The 27463-nt window shown below is 44.3% G+C and overlaps 1 protein-coding gene across 1 annotated transcript; it reads left to right on the top strand.

Moving 5' to 3' along the window:
* Nucleotides 1-562: 562 nt before the first annotated feature.
* LOC308673465 (aldehyde dehydrogenase family 3 member B1-like) lies at nt 563-27226 on the top strand. Its single transcript, XM_081337157.1, has 10 exons — nt 563-673; nt 5570-5732; nt 6651-6761; nt 17055-17175; nt 17304-17389; nt 21092-21173; nt 22778-23164; nt 24028-24194; nt 25407-25506; nt 26252-27226. The coding sequence occupies exons 1-10, from the start codon at nt 624-626 to the stop codon at nt 26431-26433; spliced, it is 1449 nt and encodes a 482-aa protein (XP_081193283.1). The 5' UTR covers nt 563-623; the 3' UTR covers nt 26434-27226.
* The last annotated feature ends 237 nt before the right edge of the window (nt 27227-27463 follow it).

Below are 27463 nucleotides of genomic sequence, written 5' to 3'. Positions count from 1 at the left end.
CCTTGAATCTTACCTGGAGGACAACCGGAAGCCAATGCAGCTCGCAGAGTAGAGGTGTTACATGGGAGTATCGGGAAACCCCCACCACCACTTGCACGGCCGCATTCTGCACCAGCTGGAGCCTCCGAGTAGTCCTCAAGGGCAGCCCCATGTAGAGAGCATAGCAGTTATACAGATAAAATGTGTAGGGTTTAATAGCAGCAAGAGAGCACATCTGATTATTTTCTTCTCTTTTTCTAGCGGAAGAAATAGTGCCAAGTGTATTTCTAGAACAGTCAGATGTAAGACAACCCAAAATTCAGGACATATCCAGGCAATCTGAAGACCAGCAAGATGCTACCTTGGATGAACACAAATGCCATGAAATTCCTCCTGAAGATGAAAGAATCCAGGACACTGCGAATTCAGGGAGGCAGACTATCAGAAAGCAGAGCGAAAGGACCAGCGAACAAGGTAACATGCAGAGAAGCAGCTCAAGGCATCACAAAGTGAAGCACCAACAAAAAATCCAAGATGCTGCCAGTGATTTTTCAGAGCAAGATAGCAGAAGACAAGGCAACAGACAACCTCAAGAATTCCCAAGTGGGAACACACAGAGTGGCTTCTCAGGGAAATCCAATCCAATGTGCCGCAATCCCCAGGACTCTTCCAGCGAATACCGAGATTCAAAAAGGTAAAAAATTGGTACAGAGGAAAACAGGTTAAGTGAGATCCTTCCAGATTACTAGACTGTATTTTCTGTTGAGCTAAGTTGTGTGATATTTTATTGGTAAAACAGCAGAATCGGAGTCTGGTGAGTATATGGCATGAAAGTACATCATATACAGGTGAAACTCGAAAAATTAGAATATTGTGCAAAAGTTCATTTATTTCAGTAATGCAACTTAAAAGGGGAAACTAATATATGAGATAGACTCATTATATGCAAAGCAAGATAGTTCAAGCCATGATTTGTCATAATTGTGATGATTATGGCATACAGCTCATGAAAACCCCAAATCCACAATCTCAGAAAATTAGAATATTACATGCAATCAATAAAACAAGGAGTGTACATAGAACAATATCGGACCTCTGAAAAGTATAAGCATGCATATGTACACTTGGTTTTGGCCCCTTTTGCAGCAATTACTGCCTCAATGTGGCGTGGCATGGAAGCTATCAGCCTGTGGCACTGCTGAGGTGTTATGGAAGACCAGGATGCTTCAATAGCGGCCTTCAGCTCTTCTGCATTGTTCGGTCTCATGTCTCTCATCTTTTTCTTGGCAATGCCCCATAGATTCTCTATGGGGTTCAGGTCAGGCGAGTTTGCTGGCCAATCAAGCACAGTAATCCCACGGTCATTAAACCAGGTTTTGGTGCTTTTGGCAGTGTGGGCAGGTGCCAAGTCCTGCTGGAAAATGAAGTCAGCATCCCCAATAAAACTTGTCTGTGGAAGGAAGCATAAAGTGCTCCAAAATCTCCTGGTAGACGGCTGCGTTGACCCTGGACTTAATGAAGCACAGTGGACCAACACCAGCAGGTGACATGGCTCCCCAAATCAAAACAGACTGTGGAAACTTCACACTGGACTTCAAGCATCTTGCAGTGTGTCCCTCTTCATTCTTCCTCCAGACTCTGGGTCCCTGGTTTCCAAATGAGATGCAAAAGTTGCTTTCATAAGAAAAGAGGACTTTGGACCAGGTCTGTTTTTCTTTAGCCCAGGTAAGATGCTTCTGATGTTGTTTGTTGTTCAGGAGCGGCTTGACAAAAGGAATACGACATTTAAGCCCATGTCCAGGATCCGTCTGTGTGTGGTGGCTCTTGATGCACTGACTCCAGTGTTGTGATTCAGTGTCAGCCTGTGGGTTCGGCAGTTGGGTCGGATGATTCAGAGGAGAAGGAGGAGGGGTTTGGAGAGCCTGCAGAGGACAGTTCTGAGGCATCGCAGAGGTCTCAGCCAGGCCCCTCCCATTTGGTTACTACTCAGACCCAGCTGTGTGAGCCTGACAGCTTAGATGAAGATGACCCACAGCTGGTCCTGTTCAAGGACGCCCGAAGCAGGAGGCAGTCAAGTAGGAGTAAACAGAGGAAGGCAATGGGGCACCTCGGAAGGAGGCAAAGAGAAGCCATGTCTTGAAACTGTTTAAAAGGGGAATGTGTGGGAAGGCTGGTTGCTGAAGGCAACCATTTGAGCAGCTTCTGTTTTAGTGGTTCGTATTTTGTTTTGCTCAGTTTGCTCTGTTTTGGATCTGTTTTCTGTAAATAAATTTGGCGGGCTTACTTCCAGCCTTTTGCCTTTTGTAAAGGGGTTGTCCCTGACTCTTCTGCAGGGCCGGTAGTAGGCTGGAACAGAACATCCAGCCTCAGTCCACTCCTTGTGAAAGTCCCCAACACTTTTGAATGGCCTTTTCCTGACAATCCTCTCCAGGCTGCGGTCATCCCTGCTGCTTGTGCACTTTTTTCTTCCACACTTTTCCCTTCCACATAACTTTCTATTAATGTGCTTTGATACAGCACTTTGGGAACATCCAACTTCTTTTGCAATTACCTTTTGAGGCTTTCCCTCCTTGTGGAGGGTGTCAATGATGGTTTTCTGCACAACTGTCAGGTCAGCAGTCTTCCCCATGATTGTGATTCCTACTGAACCAGACTGAGAGACCATTTAAAGCAGGGGTCTTCAAACTTGGCCCTTTTATGACTTGTGGACTTCAACTCCCAGAATTCCTCAGCCAGCGTGTCTGGCTGAGGAATTCTGGGAGTTGAAGTCCACAAGTCATAAAAGGGCCAAGTTTGAAGACCTCTGATTTAAAGGCTCAGGAACCCTTTGCAGGTGTTATGGCTTAATTAGCTGATTAAAGTGGGACACTTTGAGCCTAGAATATTGCACCTTTTCACAATATTCTAATTTACTGAGATTGTGAATTTGGGGTTTTCATGAGCTGTAAGCCATAATCATCACAATTATGATAAATCACGGCTTGAACTATCTTGCTTTGCATGTAATGAGTCTATCTCATACAGTATATTAGTTTCCCCTTTTAAGTTGCATTACTGAAATAAAAGAACTTTTGCACGATATTCTAATTTTTCGAGTTTCACCTGTATACAGTTTTAATGGTGATAATCAGCACTTTGAATTGCACTCAGAAGGAAACTAGTGCAGCTTGGGCTATAGAGGTGTAAAATAGGCAAACTTTGCAATACCCAATACTGTGCGCACAGCTGCATTCTGGATCAGAATGGATCATCTCAATAGTCAATCTCACACTGCTCGCTGCCCCAGAGTTCAGTTCTCATATTTTAAAAGAACACTATTTCTTTATTTGGGGGAGGGGGGGGGCAGGAGGGAAGGGAAAGAGGTTGAGTGCATCTTTTTTTTTTTAATCCCATTTATATCCCGCCCTTCTCCAAAGACTCAGGTTGGCTTACAATTTAAAGCACAAACCAATGTGCTTAGCAATAGCCTTCATTCTATGTATATGCCTGCTTATTAGGGCTTTCGGCCCCCCCAAGCAGCATTATTACAAAGTCAGCTTATTGCCCCCAACAATCTGGGTCCTCATTTTACCTATCTCGGAAGGATGGAAGGCTGAGTCAACCTTGAGCCTGGTGGGATGCGAACCTGCACTAATTGCAGGCAGCTGGTGTTACTTAAGCAACATGGTGGAACTAAGGGCTGTTTCCAGAGGAGGCAGAGGAGGAGAGGACCTGGAGCTTATGGAGTGAAGGAACTGGATGAGGCTGTCGGCAGGCCCAGAGGAAGAGAGAGAGGCTTTTGGAGGAGTTGGTGGCGGCCGCAGCGTGCTCCAGGGGCAAAAAAGCAAGGCCTCTTTAAGGAAAAGGTGGAAGAGTCAGGATCAGAAAAAGGAAAGAAGGCGAGGTTGCCAGAATACAAGCTAACTTGAGGGCTAATCCACATGGAGCCCCATTTCCATCTGTCCTGTTTGCCATCGTTCACTCCCTAGAGACTAAAATGGACAATGTGAAATTTGAGCGGGCCACGAACAAGGAGTATATATCGGAGGTGGTGACCCTTTGAGAGCTGTATGCAACGAAATTTCATTTTGATGTATGCCGATTGGTGTACATTCAAAGTGACAATAAAGTTATCATTATCATTATCATTATCATTAAGGAGGCATTAGCCCACTGCTCCACCAAGGTATGTGCAAAAGGCAATTCCTGACAGAGGGTGTATCATTCAGATACCCTCTAGCATATAAAATGGCAAAGAGGCTGTCAAAAGGGTCAAAACCACTAGTATTCGGAGAAGATGGGAAGTGGGATCAATCTTTTGTAAAGGGTACTAGAAAGCTGTTTTAACCTAGAAGTGAGTATGGCTGGCTGGAAGCCCAAGCACAGATACAGTTGTCCTAAGTACCGTGTTTTCCTGAAAATAAACCTTCTCCTGAAAGTAAACCCCAGCTGATTTTCAGACGCTGGGCCTAATATAAGCCCTCCCCCTAAAGGTAAGCCCTAATTAAGGGCCTGCACGGATGGCCTGCCTGTGATGAGGCGAAGCTGATGGGGGAGGGGGGATCTGACCCACAGTACTGGTATACCTGTTCCTTACCGCCGCCCTGCTTGCTCTGTGGCCTCATGGCAGCGGCATGGGGCAGGAGGTGGCAAATGGCCGTTTTTGGCATGACACGGCAATTTGCTGCAGGTTATGGCTGTTTGCCGCCTCACGCATCTCACCCAATGCTGCTGCCATGAGGCCTAGTGGATCCTCTCCCCTTCTGAGCCATGTGCCATTATACCGGTCCCCTACCGCCGCCCAGCTTGTTTTGCGGCCTTGTGGCAGTGGTATTGGGCAGGAAGCAACAAATGGCCATTTTCAGCACAATGTGGACGTTTGCTGCCGTGATGCAGGTGGGGGTGGGCGTGGCAACCTTACCCTGCAAGGTTTCAGCAGGTGTCTGGCAGGGGGAGGGAAGCAACTCCATCCTCCCAAGCACAGCAACCTTACCCTGCACGGCTTTGGCAGGTCTCATGCACAGGCCTCGCCTCTCCCCTGCGCGTTCACGGCCTACTGGTGCTGGTAATGGCAAAAAGTAATCCCTCCCTGAAAGTAAAACCTTGTGCTTACTTCAGAGCCCAAAAGAAAGTAAGACAGGGTCTTACTTTTGGGGAAACAGGGTAGTTAGATTATGCTCCATCACCTCATCATTTTAATTTTTGATTCCAAACATGAAAGAAAAAAACGTTAATTATTATCTGGATATGACCAACTTGAGTTTGTAAGAAAACTATGAGAAAAGTATGGCAGCAGCTGTTCTTGCTTCTGGAACAAAATGATGACATTCTTTAGAAAAAGAAGGACACAACTGTGGGTCAAGAAGGAAAATACTATTTTGAGTCTTCTCTGAAGTAGAAGCCTTTGTATGAAGTGTTAGGGAGCCAAAAAAGTATTGGGTCATGGCAGAATTTCCCAAACTCTGTTATTAAAGTAAAAAAAGGCAATACAGTTATCCATCCAGTTCTTTCAGGGCACCCTGCCTTGCGGGCTCAGAATTAACATAAATGATAAAAAGAGTGGGACTCTCCCATAACTCTTTTGATTCTATGAGTGTTTGTTTTGTCCTAGTACAAACCCTTATGCTGACCTAGTGCATTGCTTACGTGCTACCTGGATGACAGGAAAGACACTTCCTAAGGAGTATCGAGTCCAACAACTGGAGGGCCTGTGCCACTTTCTGGAAGAAAGGCATGCAGATATCCAGCGTGCCCTGTGTGCAGACCTACACAAGGTGAGTGAGCCTCCCAGCCGGAGCATCTGGCAGCTCAGAGGGGAGTTGCAGATGGGCTTGCTGGCCCCAATAGACATGGTACAGCTATTCCGTTTTTCTCTTTGCTGGATTTCCTATGAAAAAGTTATGAACAGGAAATAATACTCTTTGTATGTGCCATGACAGCTGAATTTAGCGAGGTGGCAAGCAACAATTATCAGTCTACAGAAAATCTTTATGTAAATATAGTTGACCAGTTTCCTAAAATGATTGAGTACAGGCAATATATATTATCTCAGTAAAGTGGGCAGTTGGTAACACAGTTAAGTGTACCGGGCTTCCCCATTGACTTTGTTTGTCAGAAAGTTGCAAAAGGTGATCACATGACCTCAGGTCACTGCAAATGTCATAAATATGAACCAGTTGCCAAGCATCTGAATTTTGATCGTGTGACCGTGGGTATGCTGCAATGGTATTGTGTGAAAAATGGTCAAAAGTCACTTTTTTCAGTGCTGTTCTAACTTTGAATAGTCACTAAATGAACTGTTGTAAGTTGAGGACTACCTATATCTACATCTTATAAAGGATACTGAACTAAGCTTAGTGCCATGACCTGGTGTAAAGTTCAAACATTACATTTCCGGAATCAATTGGGATGATATGGTAGCATGATAAAGCAGTGTTATCTGCTGAATGCGACACAAATTTGCCCAATGAACTGCTTCCTATTTCACCTCTTGTACTCAGCATCAGTGGTGGGATTCAGCCTGTCCGCACCACTTTGGCAGAACCGGTAGCTAATTATTTTGTTGCCCAGGCCCAGAATGGACTTCTGGAAGTGGCATCCACACAGCGAACCGGTTGTTCACATAATTGAATCCCACCACTGCTCAGCATGGACATCACTGATGCATCTCATTTTGTCTTTCTTCTCCGCAGCCCTGCTTTGAAACTGAGATCACTGAAGTTCTCTTAGTCAGAAATGAACTAACCAATGCTCTTAACAACTTATGCTGCTGGATGAAGGATGAACACGTGAACAAGAACCTAGTAAGAAGTTAAACCGAATGGGTGAAGAGCAAATGGAAAAGAATGGGTCTTATGTTGGACAGGGCTGAAAGTCTATGGGGTGTACTATTTCATCAAACGGAAGATAGGCTTTCTACTTATGTCCTTTCAAAACACGTGGATGCTCATCTTGGAAGGCAAATCTCTAACTATTAGAGTATTAATACTTCCGTCTTTCCTGTTACCCTTCCTGTGGTATTTGGGAATTATCAGATTTGTAATTTAACAAAACAGGTTGACATCAGGTTATTGATATGTACAGGTTCTGGAAATGAGGGTCTCTTTTGTTGTTGTTAGTTGCGAAGTCGTGTCCGACCCATCGCGACCCTATGGACAATGTTCCTCCAGGCCTTCCTGTCCTCTACCATCTTCTGGAGTCCATCTAAGCTCACACCTACTGCTTCAGTGACTCCATCCAGCCACCTCATTCTCTGTCGTCCCCTTCTTCTATTGCCCTCAATCTTTCCCAGCATGAGGCTCTTCTCCAGTGAGTCCTTCCTTCTCATTAGGTGGCCAAAGTATTTGAGTTTTAGCTTCAGGATCTGGCCTTCTAAAGAGCAGTCAGGATTGATCTCCTCTAGGACTGACCGGTTTGATCGCCTTGCAGTCCAAGGAACTCGCAGGAGTCTTCTCCAGCACCATAGTTCAAAGGCTTCAATTCTTTGGCGCTCAGCCTTTCTTATGGTCCAGCTTTCACTGCCATACATTGCAACTGGGAAGACCATAGCCTTGACTATACGCACTTTTGTTGGCAGGGTGATGTCTCTGCTTTTTAGTGTGCTGTCTAGATTTGCCATGGCTTTCCTCCCAAGGAGCAAGCGTCTTTTAATTTCTTGGCTACAGTCCCCATCTGCAGTGATCTTGGAGCCCAGGAAAATAAAATCTGTCACTACCTCCATTTCTTCTCCATCTATTTGCCAGGAATTGAGAGGGCCAGATGCCATGATCTTGGTTTTCTTAATGTTTAGTTTCAACCCAGGTTTTGCACTCTCCTTCTTCACCCGCAACAAGAGGCTCTTTAGCTGTTCTTCACTTTCTGCCATTAGAGTGGTATCATCTGCGTATCTTAGGTTGTTGATGTTTCTTCCGGCAATCTTAATTCCAACTTTTGATTCATCTAGCCCTGCCTTTCTCATGATGTGCTCTGCATATAAGTTAAATAGGCAAGGCGACAGTATACAGCCTTGCCGGACTCCTTTCCCAATTTTGAACCAATCAGTGGTTCCGTGTCCAGTTCTCACTGTTGCTTCTTGGCCCGCATATAGATTTCTCAAGAGACAAATAAGATGGTCTGGTATGCCCATCTCTTTAAGGACTTGCCAGAGTTTGTTATGATCCACACAATCAAAGGCTTTAGCATAGTCAATGAAGCAGAAGTAGATGTTTTTCTGGAACTCTCTAGCTTTCTCCATGATCCAGCGTATGTTAGCAATTTGATCTCTAGTTCCTCTGCCTCTTCGAAATCCTGCCTGTACTTCTGGTAGTTCTCGATCCACATACTGCTGGAGTCTAGCTTGTAGGATTTTAAGCATAACTTTACTAGCATGAGAAATGAGTGCAATGGTGCGATAGTTTGAACATTCTTTAGCACTGCCTTTCTTTGGAATTGGAATGTAAACTGATATTTTCCAATCCTGTGGCCACTGTTGAGTTTTCCAAATTTGCTGGCAAATTGAGTGTAGCACTTTTACTGCATCGTCTTTTAAGATTTTGAATAGCTCAGCTGGAATACTGTCACCTCCACTAGCTTTGTTGTTGCTCAGCTTTTCTAAGGCCCACTTCACTTCACATTCTAGGATGTCTGGCTCGAGGTCAGTGACCACCTCATTGTGATTATCAGGGACGTTAAGCTCATTCTTGTATAGTTCTTCTGTGTAATTTTGCCACCTCTTCTTAATCTCTTCTGCCTCTGTTAGGTCCCTGCCATTTTGGTCCTTTATCATGCCCATTTTTGCATGAAACGTTCCTTTCATCTCTCCAATTTTCTTGAAAATATCTCTGGTCCTCCCTATTCTGTTGTTTTCTTCTATTTCTTTGCACTGTTCATTTAAGAAGGCATTCTTATCTCTTCTAGCTATTCTTTGGAATTCTGCATTTAATTGGGCATATCTTTCTTTTTCTCCCTTGCCTTTCACTTCCCTCCTTTCTTCAGCTATTTGCAAAGCTTCCTCAGACAGCCATTTTGCTTTCTTGCATTTCTTTTTCTTTGGGATGGTTTTGGTTGCTACCTGTTGTACAATGTTGCGAACCTCTGTCCATAGTTCTCCAGGCACTCTGTCTATCAGATCTAATTCCTTAAATCTATTTGTCACCTCTACTGTATATTCAACAGGGATATGATTTAATTCATACCTGACTGGCCTAGCGCTTTTCCCTACTTTCTTTAATTTAAGCCTAAACTTTGCAACAAGAAGCTCATGGTCTGAGCCACAGTCAGCTCCTGGTCTTGTTTTTACTGACTGTATAGAGCTTCTCCATCTTTGGCTGCAGAGCATATAGTCAATCTGATTTCTGTGTTGACCGTCTGGTGATGTCCATGTGTAAAGCCGTCTCTTGGGTTGTTGGAAAAGAGTGTTTGCTATGACCATCGTATTCTCTTGACAAAATTCTATCAGCCTGTGCCCTGCTTCATTTTGTACTCCAAGGCCAAACTTGCCTGTTATTCCAGTTATCTTTTGGCTTCCTACTTTAGCATTCCAATCCCCCATGATGATAAGGACATCATTTTTGGGTGTTAGTTCTATAAGGTGCTGTAGGGCTTCATAGAACCGGTCAATTTCATCCTCTTCAGCACTGGTGGTTGGGGCATAGACTTGGACTACTGTGATATTGAATGGTTTGCCTTGGATTCGAACTGAGATCATTCTGTCATTTTGAGGATTGTATCCCAGTATTGCTTTTCCTATTTTTTTATTGACTATGAAGGCTACTCCATTTCTTCTGAGGGATTCTTGCCCGCACTAGTATACCTGATGGTCATCTGAATTAAATTCACCCATTCCTGTCCATTTTAGTTCGCTGATACCTAAGATGTCGATGTTCAGTCTTGTCATCTCTTGTTTGACCACGTCCAGCTTTCCTTGATTCATGGATCTTACATTCCAGGTTCCTATGGAGAAAAAATCTTTACAGCATCGGACTTTCCTTTCACCACCAGACATATCCACAGCTGAGCGTCCTTTCGGCTTTGGCCCAGTCGCTTCATTCTTTCTGGTGCTACTAGTACTAGCCCTCTGCTCTTCCCCAGTAGCATATTGGACGCCTTCCGACCTGAGGGGCTCATCTTCCAGCGTCATATCGTTTTGCCTTTTGGTACTGTCCATAGGGTTTTCATGGCAAAGATACTGGAGTGGTTTGCCATTTCCTTCTCCAGTGGATCACATTTTGTCAGAACTCTCTGCTATGACCTTTCCGTCTTGGGTGGCCCTGCACGGCATAGCTCATAGCTTCATTGAATTACGCAAGCCCCTTCGCCACAACAAGGCAGTAATCCATGAAGGGGGAGGGTCTCTAGGGCCATGCTTTTTCTGCCACTGGAGGAACAAGTTCCAATTGCCTTTTAAGGATAATTTCTGCACTCCAGTTTAGATTAATTAAATTTGCATTGCTTTAGAACAGACATTTCCAATCTACTGCCCTTCAGATAACCTTCACAGTTCAGTTAATCCTAGTTACTATAGCTATTATTTGCTTTCCAGTCTGTATGATCAGCAATCTCACCAGTGCACAGTGCAAGAGAGATTAAAATATTTTAAGTGTTACGTGTGAAATTATCATGTTTTACATGCACTTAAGGCAAATGTAGGAATGTAGAGCCTATGGCCTGATTTCAGAGTTCTTTGCAAGCTGTTGGTTCAAGCTTTTAGTAGGAACATTATTGTTGAAAGAAAAATCTTCAGGATCCAGTCCAAACTGGGAATAAACAAAATGGAGACTGCTTTAGAAAGAAGGTTGTAGTTTATTGAAGAGCAGAACCACAAAACATGTGGCTCTGGAGCAGCTGACCACATGTTGCTGGGAGTGGTGGGCCTTTGTGGTAGGACTTGTTCCTGTTCCTGTGGCTTTGTATTTCCTGTGTCATATACTTTGACCTGAGTCTGAGTGTTCCCTTTTTGTATTCTGATGGTGGTGTGTTAATCCTATTATGTCCTAAAGTTCATGTCCGCTTCTCTGGGGCTGTGGCTAATGGCTATGTCCTGTGTTGGATGGGTGAGGGGTTGCTGGTTCTAATCCTATCACTCTGCTATTGTTAGCTATCAGTTTTGCTCCAAGGGATTTCGAAAGATCCTGTCTTGAATGAGTTTCTGCAGACAGTATTTGATCATGAATGGGGCCTTAGACTTTTTGAATGGGATTATCAAATCTGCATTTTTACAGACCTGGCCTGCAGAGTTTCTGTTTGGGGCTATTAAGAAAACCTGGGCCTGCTTTCCTTTGGGGAAATATAATATTCTGCCTTTTTAATGTCCCCCAAAATATTTCCTTCAGGGGGTGGGATGAGTTCTCACACTATAGTTGCCAAACTTACTACATGGCGGGAGAGAGAAAAGAAGGTGTCATAAAAAGGAAAAGAAGAGAATGAATAACCCCTTTCATCCTTGGATTTGCCTTAACCTGAATGGTTTCTTTGGTCCTACCTGTTATGTATCCAGGTGCAGGCATCTGCATAGCAGCGGCCACTAGGGGGCGTTGGCCTGGACGGTTTTGGCGGGAAACCCAGTTTCGGCGGGAAACGTAGGGCCAACCCCATTGGCTAGCCGCCTACCTGGCCAGGTATATAAGGAGGCCAGGTATCCCTTGTTCCTCAGTACGCACCCCCCACAATAAAGAGCTGAACATGTACTCCGGCTGGCGTCTCTTCCTTGCGTCGGACCCACTACAGTACAGTGGCGATGAGGATGGGATTCTGCCGACAGAAGAGCTGAAGTCACTAGGAAACGCACTACGTGCTAAAGGAAAAGAGGAATCTTTTCCTTTTCCCCAACACGACCGCCAGCCACCGCGACCAGCCACCGTGAGAGACCCGAGACCAGCTCCGGCCACCACAACAAGCGACTGGAACCCCACGCCGCAGCAACTGACAGAAGGGTGATGGCATGAACAGGGCAACCCCGCGAATTCGACACCCGCCACCCGGAGAAATGGGCCCGATACCTGTCACACGCCGAGCTGTACATGAGGTTCAATCAGATCTCGGAGGACGGCTCAAAGGCGGCAGCCCTGCTCTGCATAGGCGGACCCGCACTCCTCGAGGTCGCCGCAAACCTGTTCGCCCTGGAGGGCATAGAAACCGTCTCTTACCGGGACCTCGTCACCCAGCTAAACGTGAATTTCTGGCCCCGCATGTCCAAACTGGCTTCGAGGTCGCAGTTTGAGAAGAGGGACCAGCGTCCCGACGAGTCTGGGGCCGACTACATCGCCGCTCTGCGAGAAGCTGCCGTCGCCTGCAAGTTTTCGAACCTCGAGGAGCGGCTATGCGACAGGCTGGTTTGCGGCTTTTGAGACACGAGGCTGCAGGAACGCCTGTTCGCGAAAGATGAGGTCTCGCTCCAGGAGGCCCAGGATGCCATCCTGGCCCACGAAGCAGCCTCTGTGGCTGTCCAGGCTGTCCAGGAGTCCAGAACCGGCAGCCAGACGGCCAGCATCCACCAACAAGTCATCTCAGCCGAGGACGAGGAGGACGAACAAAGCATCGACCTCCTCCAGCGGAAGTCGACCCCCGACCAATAAGGTGGGCGCCCGGACAAGTCCAAACTGGCCAACAACTTGCAGAAGTGCACAGGCTGCAGCGGAAACCACGTGCGCAACCTCTGCAAGTTCCGGTCGGCCACGTGTCGGGCCTGCAAGAAGACAGGCCACATAGATGCGGTCTGTCGTAGCCGCCACCCCAAAGAGGAGATCCACGAGCTGCGCCGGGAAGAGTCGCCGTTGAGAGATACTGGGGCCCTGATCCAAATTAAAATTAGCTATGTCGAGAGCCGGCTGGGCATACACCACACGGGTAGCAGCTGGCTGCTCAGACCAAAAATTAGATCCCCTGCAACATGGAACTTGACTCATCATTTCTGATGAGACCTTTAATCACATTAACAGCTGGAGCAAGCAGCGGATTCAATTATGGCCCCCAAATTTAGCACTGACCGACTTCCAAAACACACCGGTCAAGGTAAAGGGGGAGGCCACCCTTTCCGTGTGGTTTAAGAGTTGCGAGGAGCACCTGGAGGTAGTGGTGGTAGAGGGCCGGAGAGCCAGTCTGGTCGGCCTAGACTGGTTTGAGGCCCTGGGAATCGCGGTCACGGGGATCCACCGGATCCAGGGAGAATCCATCGAGGCCGTCTGCAAGGAGTTTGCAGACGTCTTCGATGGAAAGCTGGGGAAGTACACAGGGCCCCCCATCTCGTTCAAATTGAACCCGAGCATCGCCCCCATTAGGGTCAGGCCGCGTCGAGTACCTTTTGCGCTCAAGCATAAAATCGAGCGCGAACTAGACAAGCTGGTGGCCCAGGGAATCTTAGAGCCCGTAGATGGGGGAGAGTGGGAGACCCCGATAGTCACCCCACTTAAACCTAATGGGGAGGTGAGGATCTGTGCCGACTACAAATGCTCGGTGAACCGTGCCCTAAACCCGCACGCTTACCTGGTCCCCACGGTCAGCCACGTTCTCGCTTCCCTCCAAGGCGGCGCCATCTTTGCAAAGCTCGATCTTGCGCAGGCGTACCAACAGCTCACGGTCACCAGGCCAACCTCTGACACTCAGACAATAGTAACTCACAGGGGAGCCTTCAGGGTAAACAGACTGCAGTTTGGGATCAGCGTAGCTCCTGGCATCTTCCAGGAGATCATGGAAAAAACCCTCAAGGGCATCCCAGGAGTCTGCCCCTATTTTGATGATGTCCTGATTACAGGAGCATCAACTGAAGAACTGGCAGGTAGGCTTAAGGAGGTTCTAACCAGGCTGCGCGCTGCTGGCCTCAAACTGAAGAGGGAAAAATGCAGCATCGGTGTTCCTTCCACTGAATTTTTGGGGTTCAGGGTAGATGCCAAGGGAATTCACCCCACGGAGTCCAAGGTAAGGGCAATCAAGCTGGCACCCACACCTAGGAACAAAGCAGAGCTACAGGCATTCCTGGGTCTGCTCAATTTCTACCACACCTTCCTTCCACACAATGCAGCAATAGCAGAACCATTACACAGGTTATTGGACAAGAAGGCAGCATGGGCCTGGACCTCCACCCACGACCAGAGTTTCAGAGCCTTAAAAGCGCTCCTGTCAGACAAATCCACAGTAACACATTTTATTGAGTCCAAGCCCATTTGCATCGCATGTGATGCATCCCCTTACGGTGTGGGTGCTGTCCTAAGCCACCTGGAACCTTCAGGGGCCCAAATCCCAATCACCTACTATTCTAGAACGCTGTCAGGAACAGAGAGAAACTACACCCAAATAGATAAGGAAGCCCTGGCAATAGTGGCAGGGGTAAAAAAGTTCCATGATTATCTATATGGCAGAGAGTTCACAATTTACACAGATCACAAACCACTGCTCGGCCTGTTCACAACAGACAAGCAGACCCCCCAGATCCTATCTCCCAGAATGCTCCGGTGGTCCATCTTCCTTGCAGCATACAATTGCAAGCTGGTGCACAAGCCAGGGAAGGAGATGGGCCACGCAGACGGCCTAAGCAGGCTACCCATAGACACTCTGGAACCAGACCCGGCCCCAGCAACACAGATTCTAGCCCTGCAGGAACTACCAGAATGCCCAGTACATGCCAAGGACATTGCAGCCAAGACAGCCTCAGACAACATCATGAGCAGGGTACACTCGTGGGTTTGCACAGGCTGGCAGGACAAGTCCCCGGGACCAGAATTCCAGGCATACTTCACCAGGTGACATGAGCTGTCCACACACTGGGGTTGCCTCCTTTGGGGAAGCAGAGCCATCATTCCCACAGCATTCCGGGGCAGAGTGTTGGAGTCCCTGCACGAGGGGCATCCAGGGGTGGTTAGAATGAAGGCACTGGCCAGGAGTTACCTCTGGTGGCCAGGGTTGGACAAGAACATTGAGGAACGGGTCAAGGGCTGTTACACATGCCAGAGATCCAGGCCAGAGATGCCACACGCCCCCGTACACAGGTGGGAGGCCACACACACACCCTGGTCCCGCATTCACATTGACTATGCGGGGCCATTCCAAGGTCAACTGTTCCTAGTGGTAGTGGATAGCCACTCCAAGTGGTTGGAGGTAGCTCCTGTCCCCAACATGACCGCAGCAAGGACAATTCAGGTGCTCCGAGCCCTCTTTGCCACACACCGCCTCCCCGATGTAATTGTGTCTGATAACGGGCCTCAGTTTACCGCTAATGATTTCCAGGCGTTCTTGAAGGTGAACTGGATTAGACACGTCACCTCCACGCCCTTCCACCCGTCGACTAACGGGCAAGCTGAACGGATGGTAAGGACAACCAAGGACGCACTCCGGCGCATCATCAGCGGGGACTGGCATCACAGACTGGCAAAAATTTTGCTCGCACAACACGCCACACCATGTGTGGCCACCGGTAAGAGCCCAGCAGAACTACGATGGGGACGGTGCCTCATCACTAAGCTTGACCGGCTGCACCCTGACCGGGTGGCAGCAAACACTGAGAAGCCACCTGCACATAGGGTGCTCAACATGGGGGACCTGGTTTGGGTAAGGAACTACGGGGCAGGACACACATGGATCCCGGGGACAGTGGTTGCCAAACGGGGCCTCTATCCTACATCGTAGGGGTGGAGGGGAATCGACACATCAGGCGACACATTGACCAGCTCAGAGGAAGGGCCCCTGAGTGCCCCACAAATGTCCAACCTGACAATCACACCCCAGAGGAGGCCAGGCCAACTGGCAACCACATGAACCCTGAACTGGAGGAAGATGGCCTCCTGCAGCCAGCCCTGCAGCAGCAGCAGGGCATCCTCGGTGGCAGGAACCTGGCAGCTGGACTTAACCCAGCGCAGGAGCACCACGAGCCAGATGTGCTGGGCCAGGGAGAAGCCGCACCCAGATGGTCCACCAGACCCCACAGGGCACCTGCGTACCTAGCAGACTATGTGTGCAAGTGACCTCAACTCGTTGTTATGTAATATGTATGCATTGTATATAGTTATGTGTGTTATAGTTATAAAGGAGGTTCTTCTCTAAGGGGGGAGGGGTGTTATGTATCCAGATGCAGGCATCTGCATAGCAGCAGCCACTAGGGGGTGTTGGCCTGGACGGTTTTGGCGGGAAACCCAGTTTCGGTGGGAAACCTAGGGCCAACCCCATTGGCTAGCCGCCTACCTGGCCAGGTATATAAGGAGGCCAGGTATCCCTTGTTCCTCAGTACGCACTCCCCACAATAAAGAGCTGAACACGTACTCCGGCTGGCGTTTCTTCCTTGCGTCGGACCCACTACAGTACACTACCTACAAACAATATAAGTTCCTTACAACCTTCAGGGAGATTGACCTTCAACAGAATTTTTCTTAATCCCATATTTGATATAAAGTCAATGATATTCCTCCCTGATACCCTAAGAACCTTGTGGAGTGTGTGATAAGATCAAACATTTTGGCCTTTCCCCCTTGATTTCAGTATAAAATTTACATGTAGTGGAGTTGTAATTGTTTAAACGGGTTTGGGGAAAGTTGGAGGTTTAAACCCCTGTAAGCCTAATGGGGGCTTAAGGCAATCATTCCATTCCTTAATCCTCTTCCCCAAATGTAAATATACACCCTTCACAATTCCTAGGACTTCTAAAATCAATCAGTATTTTAGCTCTCCCATTCCACTGATGTAGTCTATTAAGCTTTCTGGAGGGCAAGTGAATACACCACAAGTGTCTGTTTATATGTGTAATCTTCCAAAGCTGGAACAGTAATACCCAATCATAATCAATGACATGGAGAATTCTTTTTTTATATCAGAAGTACTTGTTGTACATATCAAGATGGAATGTTACTGAGATTAAACAACATGCTAACCAGACAAACCAACGTTATATGACTGAAAATGAAAACACTTCGGCATCAGCTTTTCAAATATCTATATTAAAGCCTTGCACTGCCTTTTAGAAGACAAAAGAGAAGATAAACAATGTTAAATCATATGCATTAGAGCAAAGATTTATTTTGAAGTAGACATCAAGGGGGGTTGTGCTTTGTAGCTCATCAATTATTTCCACTCTTACAAAATCTTCTATTAATTTCCCTTTCCCAATTGGTTTCATGGATTTTTCTGGTTTTCTATAGGTAACAATGCTGGATTGTGCTTTCATTCGCAAGGATCCATTTGGTGTGGTGCTGATCATTGGAGCCTTTAACTATCCTATCCAGCTTACTTTGTTGCCCATTGTGGGAGCCATTGCAGCTGGTGAGTGAGAAGCTATTTCCTAATTCAGTTTAGACATTAGATCTTATGGGTGTTCTTCCAGGAGACCCAGGCATGTGGTGGATATTGATCTGTTGCAACCCTCCTAAAGTATTCTCTTCCCATATTAGGGAATTGTGTGGTTCTCAAGCCTTCAGAGGTGAGCAGCTGCACTGAAAAGCTCCTTGCAGAAGCATTGCCTTGTTACCTGGATCCGGTGAGTTCCTCAACTGCCAGTTTGCCTTGTTAAAAAAAAAATCAAAACTGAGGGTTTTTGATTTGCCTTTCCCTCTGCCATTTGCCTTAATTTCCTAGAAATTTTAACTGCAATTCCTTGGATACTTTCAGCAACAAAAAAAACTAATTTCAAACTATCTATTTTTGGAAGCTGAGTCAGTTTATTTCCAAGTTCATTTAAAATCCCTCCAAAATTTATTTACTTTTGGATTGTGATGGCTGGTAAACGTCTGAAGGGGTAAACTGACTATATAGATTATTATTTTAATAGAAAAACCCTCTGGGGGAGATTTTAGGAAGAATGAGGCTAGGAGATTACTATGAATGTAAGACAATTCCATTGTGATAGGAAGGTTAGACAAAAAATAAAAATAGAAATGGAATCCTACCTGTCACTCTAAATTATTCAAAAGAAACAGACCAAATAAAAGATGAGGTGGAGTTGCTCCATATATAAGAAATAATTACATCTCTACAGAAATAAAGCACAACAATGATGAAAACTGTAAGCTTGAATGCATTTGGGTCAATATAAAAGGGAGAAAAAATGACATTGCTATAGGTGTATATTACAGGCCACCCAACCAAACAGAGGAAATAGATGAACTTTTTGCTAGTCAACTAACCAAGGTATGTAGGAAGCACATCACAATAGTAATGGGGGACTTTAACTACCCTGACATCAACTGGGAGACAAACTCTGCACCAAGTGGAAGATCAAACAGATTCCTGACAAACCTAGCACACAACTTTCTCACCCAAAAAGTAGAGAAGGGAACTAGGGGATTAGCCATTTTGGATCTAATTCTCACTAACAGAGATGAAATGATAGAAGGTGTTGAAGCCACAGGAACCTTGGGAGGAAGTGATCATGCAATATTGGAATGCAACATTATGGAAGCACAAGCAATAGAATACAGTCAAACTAGATTCTTGTACTTTAAGAGAGCTAATTTCAATAAACTTAGAGAGAGCTTGGGAAGGAGTCAATGGATGAGAATCCTCAAGGGGAAAACAACTCAAGAAGCTTGGGAAATTTTGAAAAGTGAGATAATAAAAGCCCAGTCTAGCACAATACCAACAAAGAGGAAAAATATCAGCTCGCAAAAGAAACCAGCATGGCTGCACAAAGAACTCTCTGATAAATTGAAAGATAAAAAGGACAAGTATAGAAAGTGGAAAGAGGGGCACATAACTAAGTCAGAATATCAGCAAATAGCCCGAGCCTGCAAAGACGAAGTGAGGAAAGCTAAGGCTCAAAATGAACTAAGGCTTGCGACCAAAGCCAAAAATAACAAAAAAGCTTCTTTCAACATGTAAAAAACAAAAAAAGTAAAGGAAATGATTGGTCCATTAGTGGGTGAAAGTGGCAAGAAGGTGACAAGCAACAGGGAGAAAGCAGAACTATTTAACTCGTTTTTTGCATCTGTTTACACAAAGGGGAAAAAAACCAGACCAACCTATCAAAAATAGTGCCATAAAAATAGAATAGAAACATAAGTTAAGATAGGCAAGAAAATGGTAAGTGAGCACCTGTCCAGTCTAGACGAGTTCAAATCACCAGGATCAGATGGATTACACCCCAAGGTTCTCAAGGAACTGGCAGATGTGATCTCAGAACCACTGAACTATATTTTTCAAAGATCCTGGAGCACTGGGGAACTACCAGAGGACTGGAAAAGAGCTGGTGTAGTTCCCATCTTCAAAAAAGGAAAAAAAATGGATCCAGGAAATTACAGACCTATCAGCCTGACCTCAATACCTGGGAAGATTCTGGAAAAGATAATCAAACAATGAATCAGCGAGCACCTAGAGGCAAACAAAGTCATTATGAAAAGCCAACATGGGTTTGTCAAAAACAGATCATGCCAGACAAATCTTATTGCATTCTTTGACCAAGTGACAAAATTAGTGGATCAGAGGAATGCTGTGGATATAATTTACTTGAACTTCAGTAAGGCATTTGATAAAGTAGATCACAAACTACTACTTGATAAGATAGAAAAATGTGGGTTAGACAGCACCACCACCAGATGGATTCGTAGCTGGCTGACCGGCTGTACTCAGCGTGTGGTCCTCAATGGAACCACATCTACATTGAGGGAAGTGTGTAGTGGGGTGCCCCAGGGCTCTGTTCTGGGCCTAGTGCTCTTCAACATCTTCATCAATGATTTGGACGAGGGGATAGATGACACCAAGCTGGCAGGAATAGCCAATACTCCAGAAGACAGGCTTAAGATACAGGAGGATCTGGACAGACTTGAACACTGGGCGCTATCTAACAAAATGAAATTCAATAGTGAAAAAAGCAAGGTTCTACATTTAGGCAAGAAAAACCAAATGTACAGGTATAGTACTATAGGGAGTAACTTGCTCAATAGTAGTAACTGTGAGAGGGACAATCACTTAAATATGAGCCAGCAGTATGCTGCAGCTGCCAAACAAGCCAACACAGTGTTAGGCTGCATTAACAGAGGGATAGAATCGAGATCACATGAAGTATTACTACCACTTTACAATGCCTTGGTAAGGCCACACTTGGAATACAGCATCCAGTTTTGGTCACCACGATGTAAAAAAGATGTCGAGACTCTAGAAAGGGTACAGAGAAGACCAACAAAGATGATTAGACGTCTGGAGGCTAAAACATATAAGGAACGGTTGCTGGAATTGGTTGTCTAGTTTAATGAAGAGAAGGACTAGGGGTGACAGGATAGCAGTGTTCCAGTATCTCAGGGACTGCCACAAAGAAGAGGGAGTCAACCTATTCTCCAAAGTGCCCAAAGGCAGGACAAGAAGCAATGGATGGAAACTAATCAAGGAGAGAAGCAACCTAGAACTAAGGAGAAACTTCCTGACAGTTAGAACAATTTACCAGTGGAACAACCTGCCTCCAGAAGTGGTGAATGCTCCAACACTGGAAGTTTTTAAGAAGAGACTGGACAGCCATTTGTCTGAAATGGTATAGGGTTTCCTGCCTGAGCAGGGGGTTGGACTAGATGACTTCCAAGGTACCTTCCAACTTTATTATATATATAAAACTTAACTTAGTAACTGTTTGAAGTTATAACAGATCATTCCAGGACTATTTACAAGCCAGGTTTGAAGTTGTGATGGCCAGGCACCCCTTCTCCCCCCCACTCCACACAGAGACCATGTAATTGCATTTTTGCACACTCCACAACTGGTCTGCATTTACAGTTGTTTGCAGCATCCTGCTGTCACTTGATAGCAATTTATATTTTTTGCTGAAAACTGGTGTTTGCTTTTGGTTCCCGACCAAAAAAAAAACCCATTGCAGACAATGGATTCATTTAACAGCTACAGCATTTGTTTAGTGACTGCTGCAAATAAAGGTCATCAAATCAGGCACATCCATGTGACGATCTACCGGTACTTAACAACCAGCACAACGTACAACTGTAATTCCAGGCTCAATAACGGTCATACGTTGAGGACTACCTGTATTACCATATGCTCACTACATCAAAAACAATTGTCTCATTTTGAAATTAAAATATTTAAGAAAAATCTTAGTTACCTTCAATTTACTGTATCCTTTTTCTGTTCCAAATTGCCCCCAAGAGGCTTTTTGTCTTGCAAAGTTTCAGGGACAGAAAACACCGCCTGTTTGATATGCAGGCAGCTTGACTGGATGTGAACTTCCTTTTCTATTTGACAGCAAACCTTTGCTGTGGTGACAGCTGGTCCTGAAGAAACAGGAAAATTACTGGAAAATAAGTTTGATTATATCTTCTACACAGGTGATTTTCCCTTTTTGAATATTCTTTTCAGGTTATTCTTTTTAATATTTAAAATTATTTATCAATAATAGCTGCACAGAACAGTGTGGTAAGCAATACTGAAGTATTGAAATTGAAAGGTTCAGATAATTTATCTAAAATCATCCTTTAGGTCCCTGCCTCTATCTCCCATCTGCAGTAGAATTTATCTCTGTAGCTAATGCATTGCCTTTCTAGAAGGCATTGTATATTGCAGCAATTTGCGATGTAACTTGGTTAAGTAGCTTTATCATGTCTATCAGTTGTTGTTAGTTGTGAAGTCGTGTCCGACCCATAACGACCCTATGGACAACATTCCTCCAGGCCTTCCTGTCCTCTACCATCTTCTGGAGTCCCTTTAAGCTCACGCCTAGTGCTTCAGTGACTCCATCCAGCCACCTCATTCTCTGTCGTCCCCTTCTTCTATTGCCCTCGATCTTTCCCAGCATTAGGCTCTTCTCCAGTGAGTCCTTCCTTCTCATTAGGTGGCCAAAGTATTTGAGTTTCAACTTCAGGATCTGGCCTTCTAAAGAGCAGTCAGGGTATGATCTCCTCTAGGACTGACCGGTTTGATCACCTTGCAGTCCAAGGGACTCGCAGGAGTCTTCTCCAGCACCATAGTTCAAAGGCCTCAATTCTTTGGCGCTCAGCCTTTCTGATGGCCCAACTTTCATAGCCATACATTGCAACTGGGAAGAGTATAGCCTTGACTATACGCACTTTTGTTGGCAGGGTGATGCCTCTGCTTTTTAGTGTGCTGTCTAGATTTGCCATGGCTTTCCTCCCCAGGAGCACGTGTCTTTTAATTTCTTGGATGCAGTCCCCATCTGCAGTGAAAATAAAATCTGTCACTACCTCCATTTCTTCCCCATCTATTTGCCAGGAATTGAGAGGGCCAGATGCCATGATCTTGGTCTATCACAGTACAGCTGAGTTAATAGCAAGTTAGGTCAGGGAAACTGTTGCACGTGGCATTTGTAACTTCACCTATCAGCAGCTTCCAGATTGTAGATCTTGCCCACAAGTGGTAGAAAAGATGAGTTGTCACACTGTAAGTAGGAAAAAGCCTGTCCTTGATATAGAACTTCAGCTTTTGGAAATAATGAAAAGTATCAGTCTTGGGTGTTTTTCTGCACAATGAAGATACTTCATTTCAACCCACATAGATTTTCTCAGATTTGCTTTTCTTTTTCATTGCCAGAACAGCTCAAGTTTATATTAACAACACTTAACAGGAATTTGACAGCAGTTTGACATGGGATTTTAATGGACTGTCCCTAATACATTCTAGATCTAAACTGATATTTTAATAACTTGAAGGAGGAGTGGAAAAAATAGTTTATCAATTCTACAGATGAAACAAAATTGGATGGAATAAAAACTGTAGGAAACACTAAAAAAACAGTTGCTTTGTCAACTGTTATTTACACTTAGTGGATTTTTTAAAACAATCTGTGGAATTTTGCAGAACTGTATGGGAAAATGTTAGAGAAAAAAACTACACAGAACTGAGGACCCTGATACTGGATTGGAGATGTGGGTGTCTGTATATCTTTCTTGACCCAATTTTTGCCATATCTCTATAGGGAATAACCGTGTAGGAAAGATCGTCATGACTGCTGCAGCAAAACATCTGACACCATTGACTCTGGAACTGGGGGGTAAATGTCCCTGTTATGTGGATAGGTGCTGCAATTTCCAGAATGCAGCCAACCGAATTGTGTGGGGAAAATTCATCAATGTTGGACAGACATGCATTGCACCAGATTATGTGATCTGTACAGTTGAAACACAAGAGCAGTTGCTACCTTGCCTGCGCCGAGCTATCTGTGAATTTTTCGGCAATGATCCCAAGGGGTCACCTGATCTTGCCCGCATGGTCAATGACAAGCATTTCCAGCGCGCCCGAGCTTTTCTGGAATGTGGCCGGGTGGCCATTGGTGGAGAGACAGATGAGTGTGAGCGTTATATTGGTGAGTATACAGCTTGGGGCTGGAGGAAGACTAAAGAAGAAAGATTTGGAGTTTGGGAAAGACAGGAAGACAGTTTATGATTATAAGTAGTCCTTATTAATCAACCATTTGAAGTTACAAGGGAGCTCAAAAAAAGATACTTACAACCCGTGGTGACGTGACTGCATTTTGAGCACTTGGCAGCCAGCCTGCATTTTATAGATGTTTGCAGTATGTTGTGTTTATGTGGTCACTATTATGTTTTTTTTCCAGAAACCGGTATTTACGGCTGGTAAAAAAAACACCAATTGCAAACAATCTGTTTGCTTAACAACTGCAAAGTTTGCTGATCAATCGCTATGTTTACGTAATTATCATTGCAAAAGAAAGTAGTCTGTAGAATTGAGTCAGTCAACTTATGACCTGCTTATTGACAGGCACAGTTTACAACTATAATTCTGGGATCAATTACCACCATAAGTCAAGGATTAGCTGTCTATGTAGTAAGACAACGGAAAAAATCTGTAGGGTTGCTAAGAGTTGAAACTGACAATGGCATATAATAATCAATCTTATTAAGAAGTGTATTATAAGTAGATATAGGGCTGTAGATCACCCTTCCAAGTTGGTGTTCACCAAATGTGTTGGACTTTAATTGTCATTGGCCACACAGTAGGGGCTTTTTTAAAAGTTGAAGTCTAATGATCTGGCAAGTGAGGGACTGGGAAAATCTGTTTTAAATAAAGCAAGAAGACAGACATGTTTTCTGGGGTTTCATATTGGAAATGTAGTCATGGAGAAAGCTAAAACTCTGCTTAAATTGGACAATAAAGTTATAGTATATAAACAAAACAGACCTTGATGTGATCATTTGCCCATTACAGCTCCCACAGTGTTGGTGGATGTGAAAGAATGGGACCCAGTCATGCAAGAGGAGATTTTTGGGCCCATCCTGCCAATATTCATTGTGAGAGATCTGGAAGAAGCCATAGACTACATCAATTGTGGAGAACGCCCACTAGCTGTGTATGCTTTCTCCTCTGACTCCAAGGTATATTGTTTAAGTCTAGCATACTGTATGTGGGAGAATCTGGATCATTTCCCATAACCCCATCCATGTTGGCCAAAAGATAGGAGACTTGCACTGTTTTCAAATTATGTTTATGTCGTAAGCTGCAATGAACCAACATGGTAGCAGTTCTTTGCCCACTGATAATACAGTCTGGATGATAGAAGAAAAACCCAATTCTACCCTTGATTATTTACCAATAAGCTGAAGTTAAAAAATGATTGGCTCATCTACATGGCACCCTCCCCCAATTCAGGCATTGATATTTTTGCTGTATACCTCAGAAGTCACCTATGCATTTTAAAAGAACAATCTTTCTCTTTACCTGGGAAGAGAGAAGTTGAGAGAAAGTTCTGAGTATATGCTGTGAAGTCCTTGCTTGAGAGTAGAATGAGATGACTCACAGTGGCCAGGTTGGCACAGAAGGGTACAGCGAGATTGGGATGATTGATTTGGTGTAGCCAGGTCAGCATGGATGGATGGGCGTGGTCAGGTGGGCACAGATGTGTGGGCACAACCCAGTCAGCATGGAACAAATTGCCTTGGCCAAGTGGACATAGGAATAGCTGTGTCCCACCAGAAGAAAGATAAGCCCTTATGGGCCGCTGGGACCCAATGATGGTCAATCCACTTCCTCCCTCTTCCTCTGCCTCCTCCTCCCGGCTTGGCCTAGCCTGGCCCACCTCCCCTCCCCTACCTGCCTGCTCCTGAGGGATAAGTTGTGGAAGTCTGCCTCCCCCCTCAGCTGCCTAGAGGTCCTGTATTAGCTCATGCCCTCAGTGACCACTTGCCTGCTTGTCTGGGGTGCTTCTCCATTTGGCAGATCTGGAGGGGCAGCATGCCATTGTTCTCCTTGTTGCTCCAAGGAAATGAGAGGAGAGGACCCCACCCTAGTCCCATTTTCAATCTCTCAACTATTTTACTACGATTCATAGAAAATTTTTATTTCTTTATTTTTGCCTTCCAATTGATTTTTAGCAAATGGCTAATTGGCCCCATCTACAACATTCGTCATTTTGTGAGTGTGTCTGTGGCACATTTTCAACATTCCAAATATTCGTAGTGGCACAAAAGCTAAAGACCCTTGTTTGTACTGTGACTCATATTATTATAGAGCTGAGACTTGATTCAACTCACATTTGGAAAATTAAGAACGGAACTCTTAATACGCTTCTATTCTTTTTCTCTTTATAGGTTGTGAACCAGGTACTGGATTGTACTAGCAGTGGTACCTTTTGCGGTAATGATACCCTGATGCAAGCATTGTCGGTTTCCCTACCGTATGGTGGCATTGGTATGATTAACCTTTTAACTTCTATGCTGTCTCCATTTCTTGCCCCCATCCTTATCCTTCCCAAAAAGTTCTCCCACTTGATGTTTTTCATTCGGACAAAGATATTAAGAGTCCATTTTTTTACTTTGTCCAGTATATTTCCAGATTAAATCAAACGCGATCAAGTAATGAATATCCCATGCTATAAGTCATGTGGTCATTTATAAATAAAGGAGAGGGCTGGAACTGGTCTACATTACACTGGTAAACGGGAATAAAGGGAGAGGGGTTAATATTCTTGATTTTGTAAGTGGTACTAAGAAGATCATCAGGATAAGTAGCTCAGGTTCAGTAGGTCTGGTCATACTCTACTAAATACAGGTTAACATTCTGTGTAAATCAGTATTGCATTTTGGCTACCAAACATGGTTAAACTGATGTGCATATTTAATTTCTGTTCTATTTTTAGGTATCGTGATAACAAAAAAAAAGCAGTACTGTAGTTTCATTTTATTGTGGATTAAGACAGCTGTAGTTCAATAATCACGAAACCTAGCAAACTAGGAAATTATTATCTAACCAAGCTTTGCTGTCTCTACTGAATTTAGTCCCTTTCTTTAAAAATACCCATTGCAATATCCATTGAATATTAAACTTCTTATAGTAAGTACTATGAGGAAAAACCTTTTTAAGGGCAAGTATTGTCCAGCCTGATGAAAAAAGAGTAAATGGATTTGATCTTATTTTTTTCTTTTTAATATTGCAGGACTCAGTGGATTTGGCAAATACCATGGCAAGTTTACTTTTGATACATTTACTCACCAACGTGGCTGTCTTTTGCGCTGCATGGGCCTGGAGATGATGAACAAAATGCGCTACCCACCGTACAACAATACAAAATTGAGAGCAACGGTCTGTGCTTTTGAGGTCAGGCGTAATATCCTGTGAACTTAGCTGTGAGGCCTTGAATCACATCACCTGCATTCCTAAGGAACTTCAATCAAGAATTTTGGTGTAGTTGAGAGATTTTTTCCTTTATCAGTTCTCTAGAATTTTGCCTCAACACCTTCAAAGATCCTTGAAAAACACTCTCTGTTTGGCAAATCTTATTTTCACCATCTTTGCATCTTATAACTTTTCTTTATCCTGTATCAGCTTCTATAAATTCAATATTTAGTGGTGGTTAGAAAACTTAGGGACAGCCTCCATTTCTCTTTGCACAGTTTTGGGTATGGAACGTATCTTCATTTCCAGCAAGGACTAATTATACAATTAATTAATGTTTCTGTGTAAAATTTCATCTTGATTTTAACACATAAAGCCCATTCTGCTTCAAAATTTACAAACATCAGATTCTTTTCTAAAAATGGACAAGTACAGTTCCTCTTTATAGTGGAGCAATCATTCTGATTAATATTTTTGTACAATAAAGGTAGCAACATGGATAGTTTTTGTAAAATAATCAAACTATTTGTTTGTGAATATTTATATATTGGATCCATTAAAAAATAATTCTCAAAGATATTCAAAGCTAAGCAAATGCAGGTTGTTATACATAAATATATTCTGTCAAGAACGCATTTTCTATATTTGGATGCTCTAAAACTCAGACATGCCTTCCTTAATTATATTTCCTTCAATCTATTTCTCTGCAGTTACAGTTCAGATTCATAATTCTATCAGTGATTTCTACACTACTCAGCACAAAGCATAATAATTTAGAAGTATAATATGTCCTGTCAAGCTCAGAGATTTATTTTTATGTAAATCTGCTAATTGCAACCTTGCATTTTCAGGTAAATGTTTTGCTTCTGTAATAAATATCTTGCATCAAAACTTGCAGAGATGTCTAATTATTTAATAGTGCCATCAATTGACATAGTGTATTACCTAATAAAATTAACCACTAATTAATTTCTAAACCAGGAACTTTTGGTTGAAATGTAGATACTGGTGAACAAAGACAACAGAAAGAAGT

Source organism: Vipera berus, assembly GCF_964194415.1.
Source record: "Vipera berus genome assembly, chromosome: 1".
Lineage (NCBI taxonomy): Eukaryota > Metazoa > Chordata > Lepidosauria > Squamata > Viperidae > Vipera > Vipera berus.
This window is presented reverse-complemented; position numbering and strand designations above follow the sequence as displayed.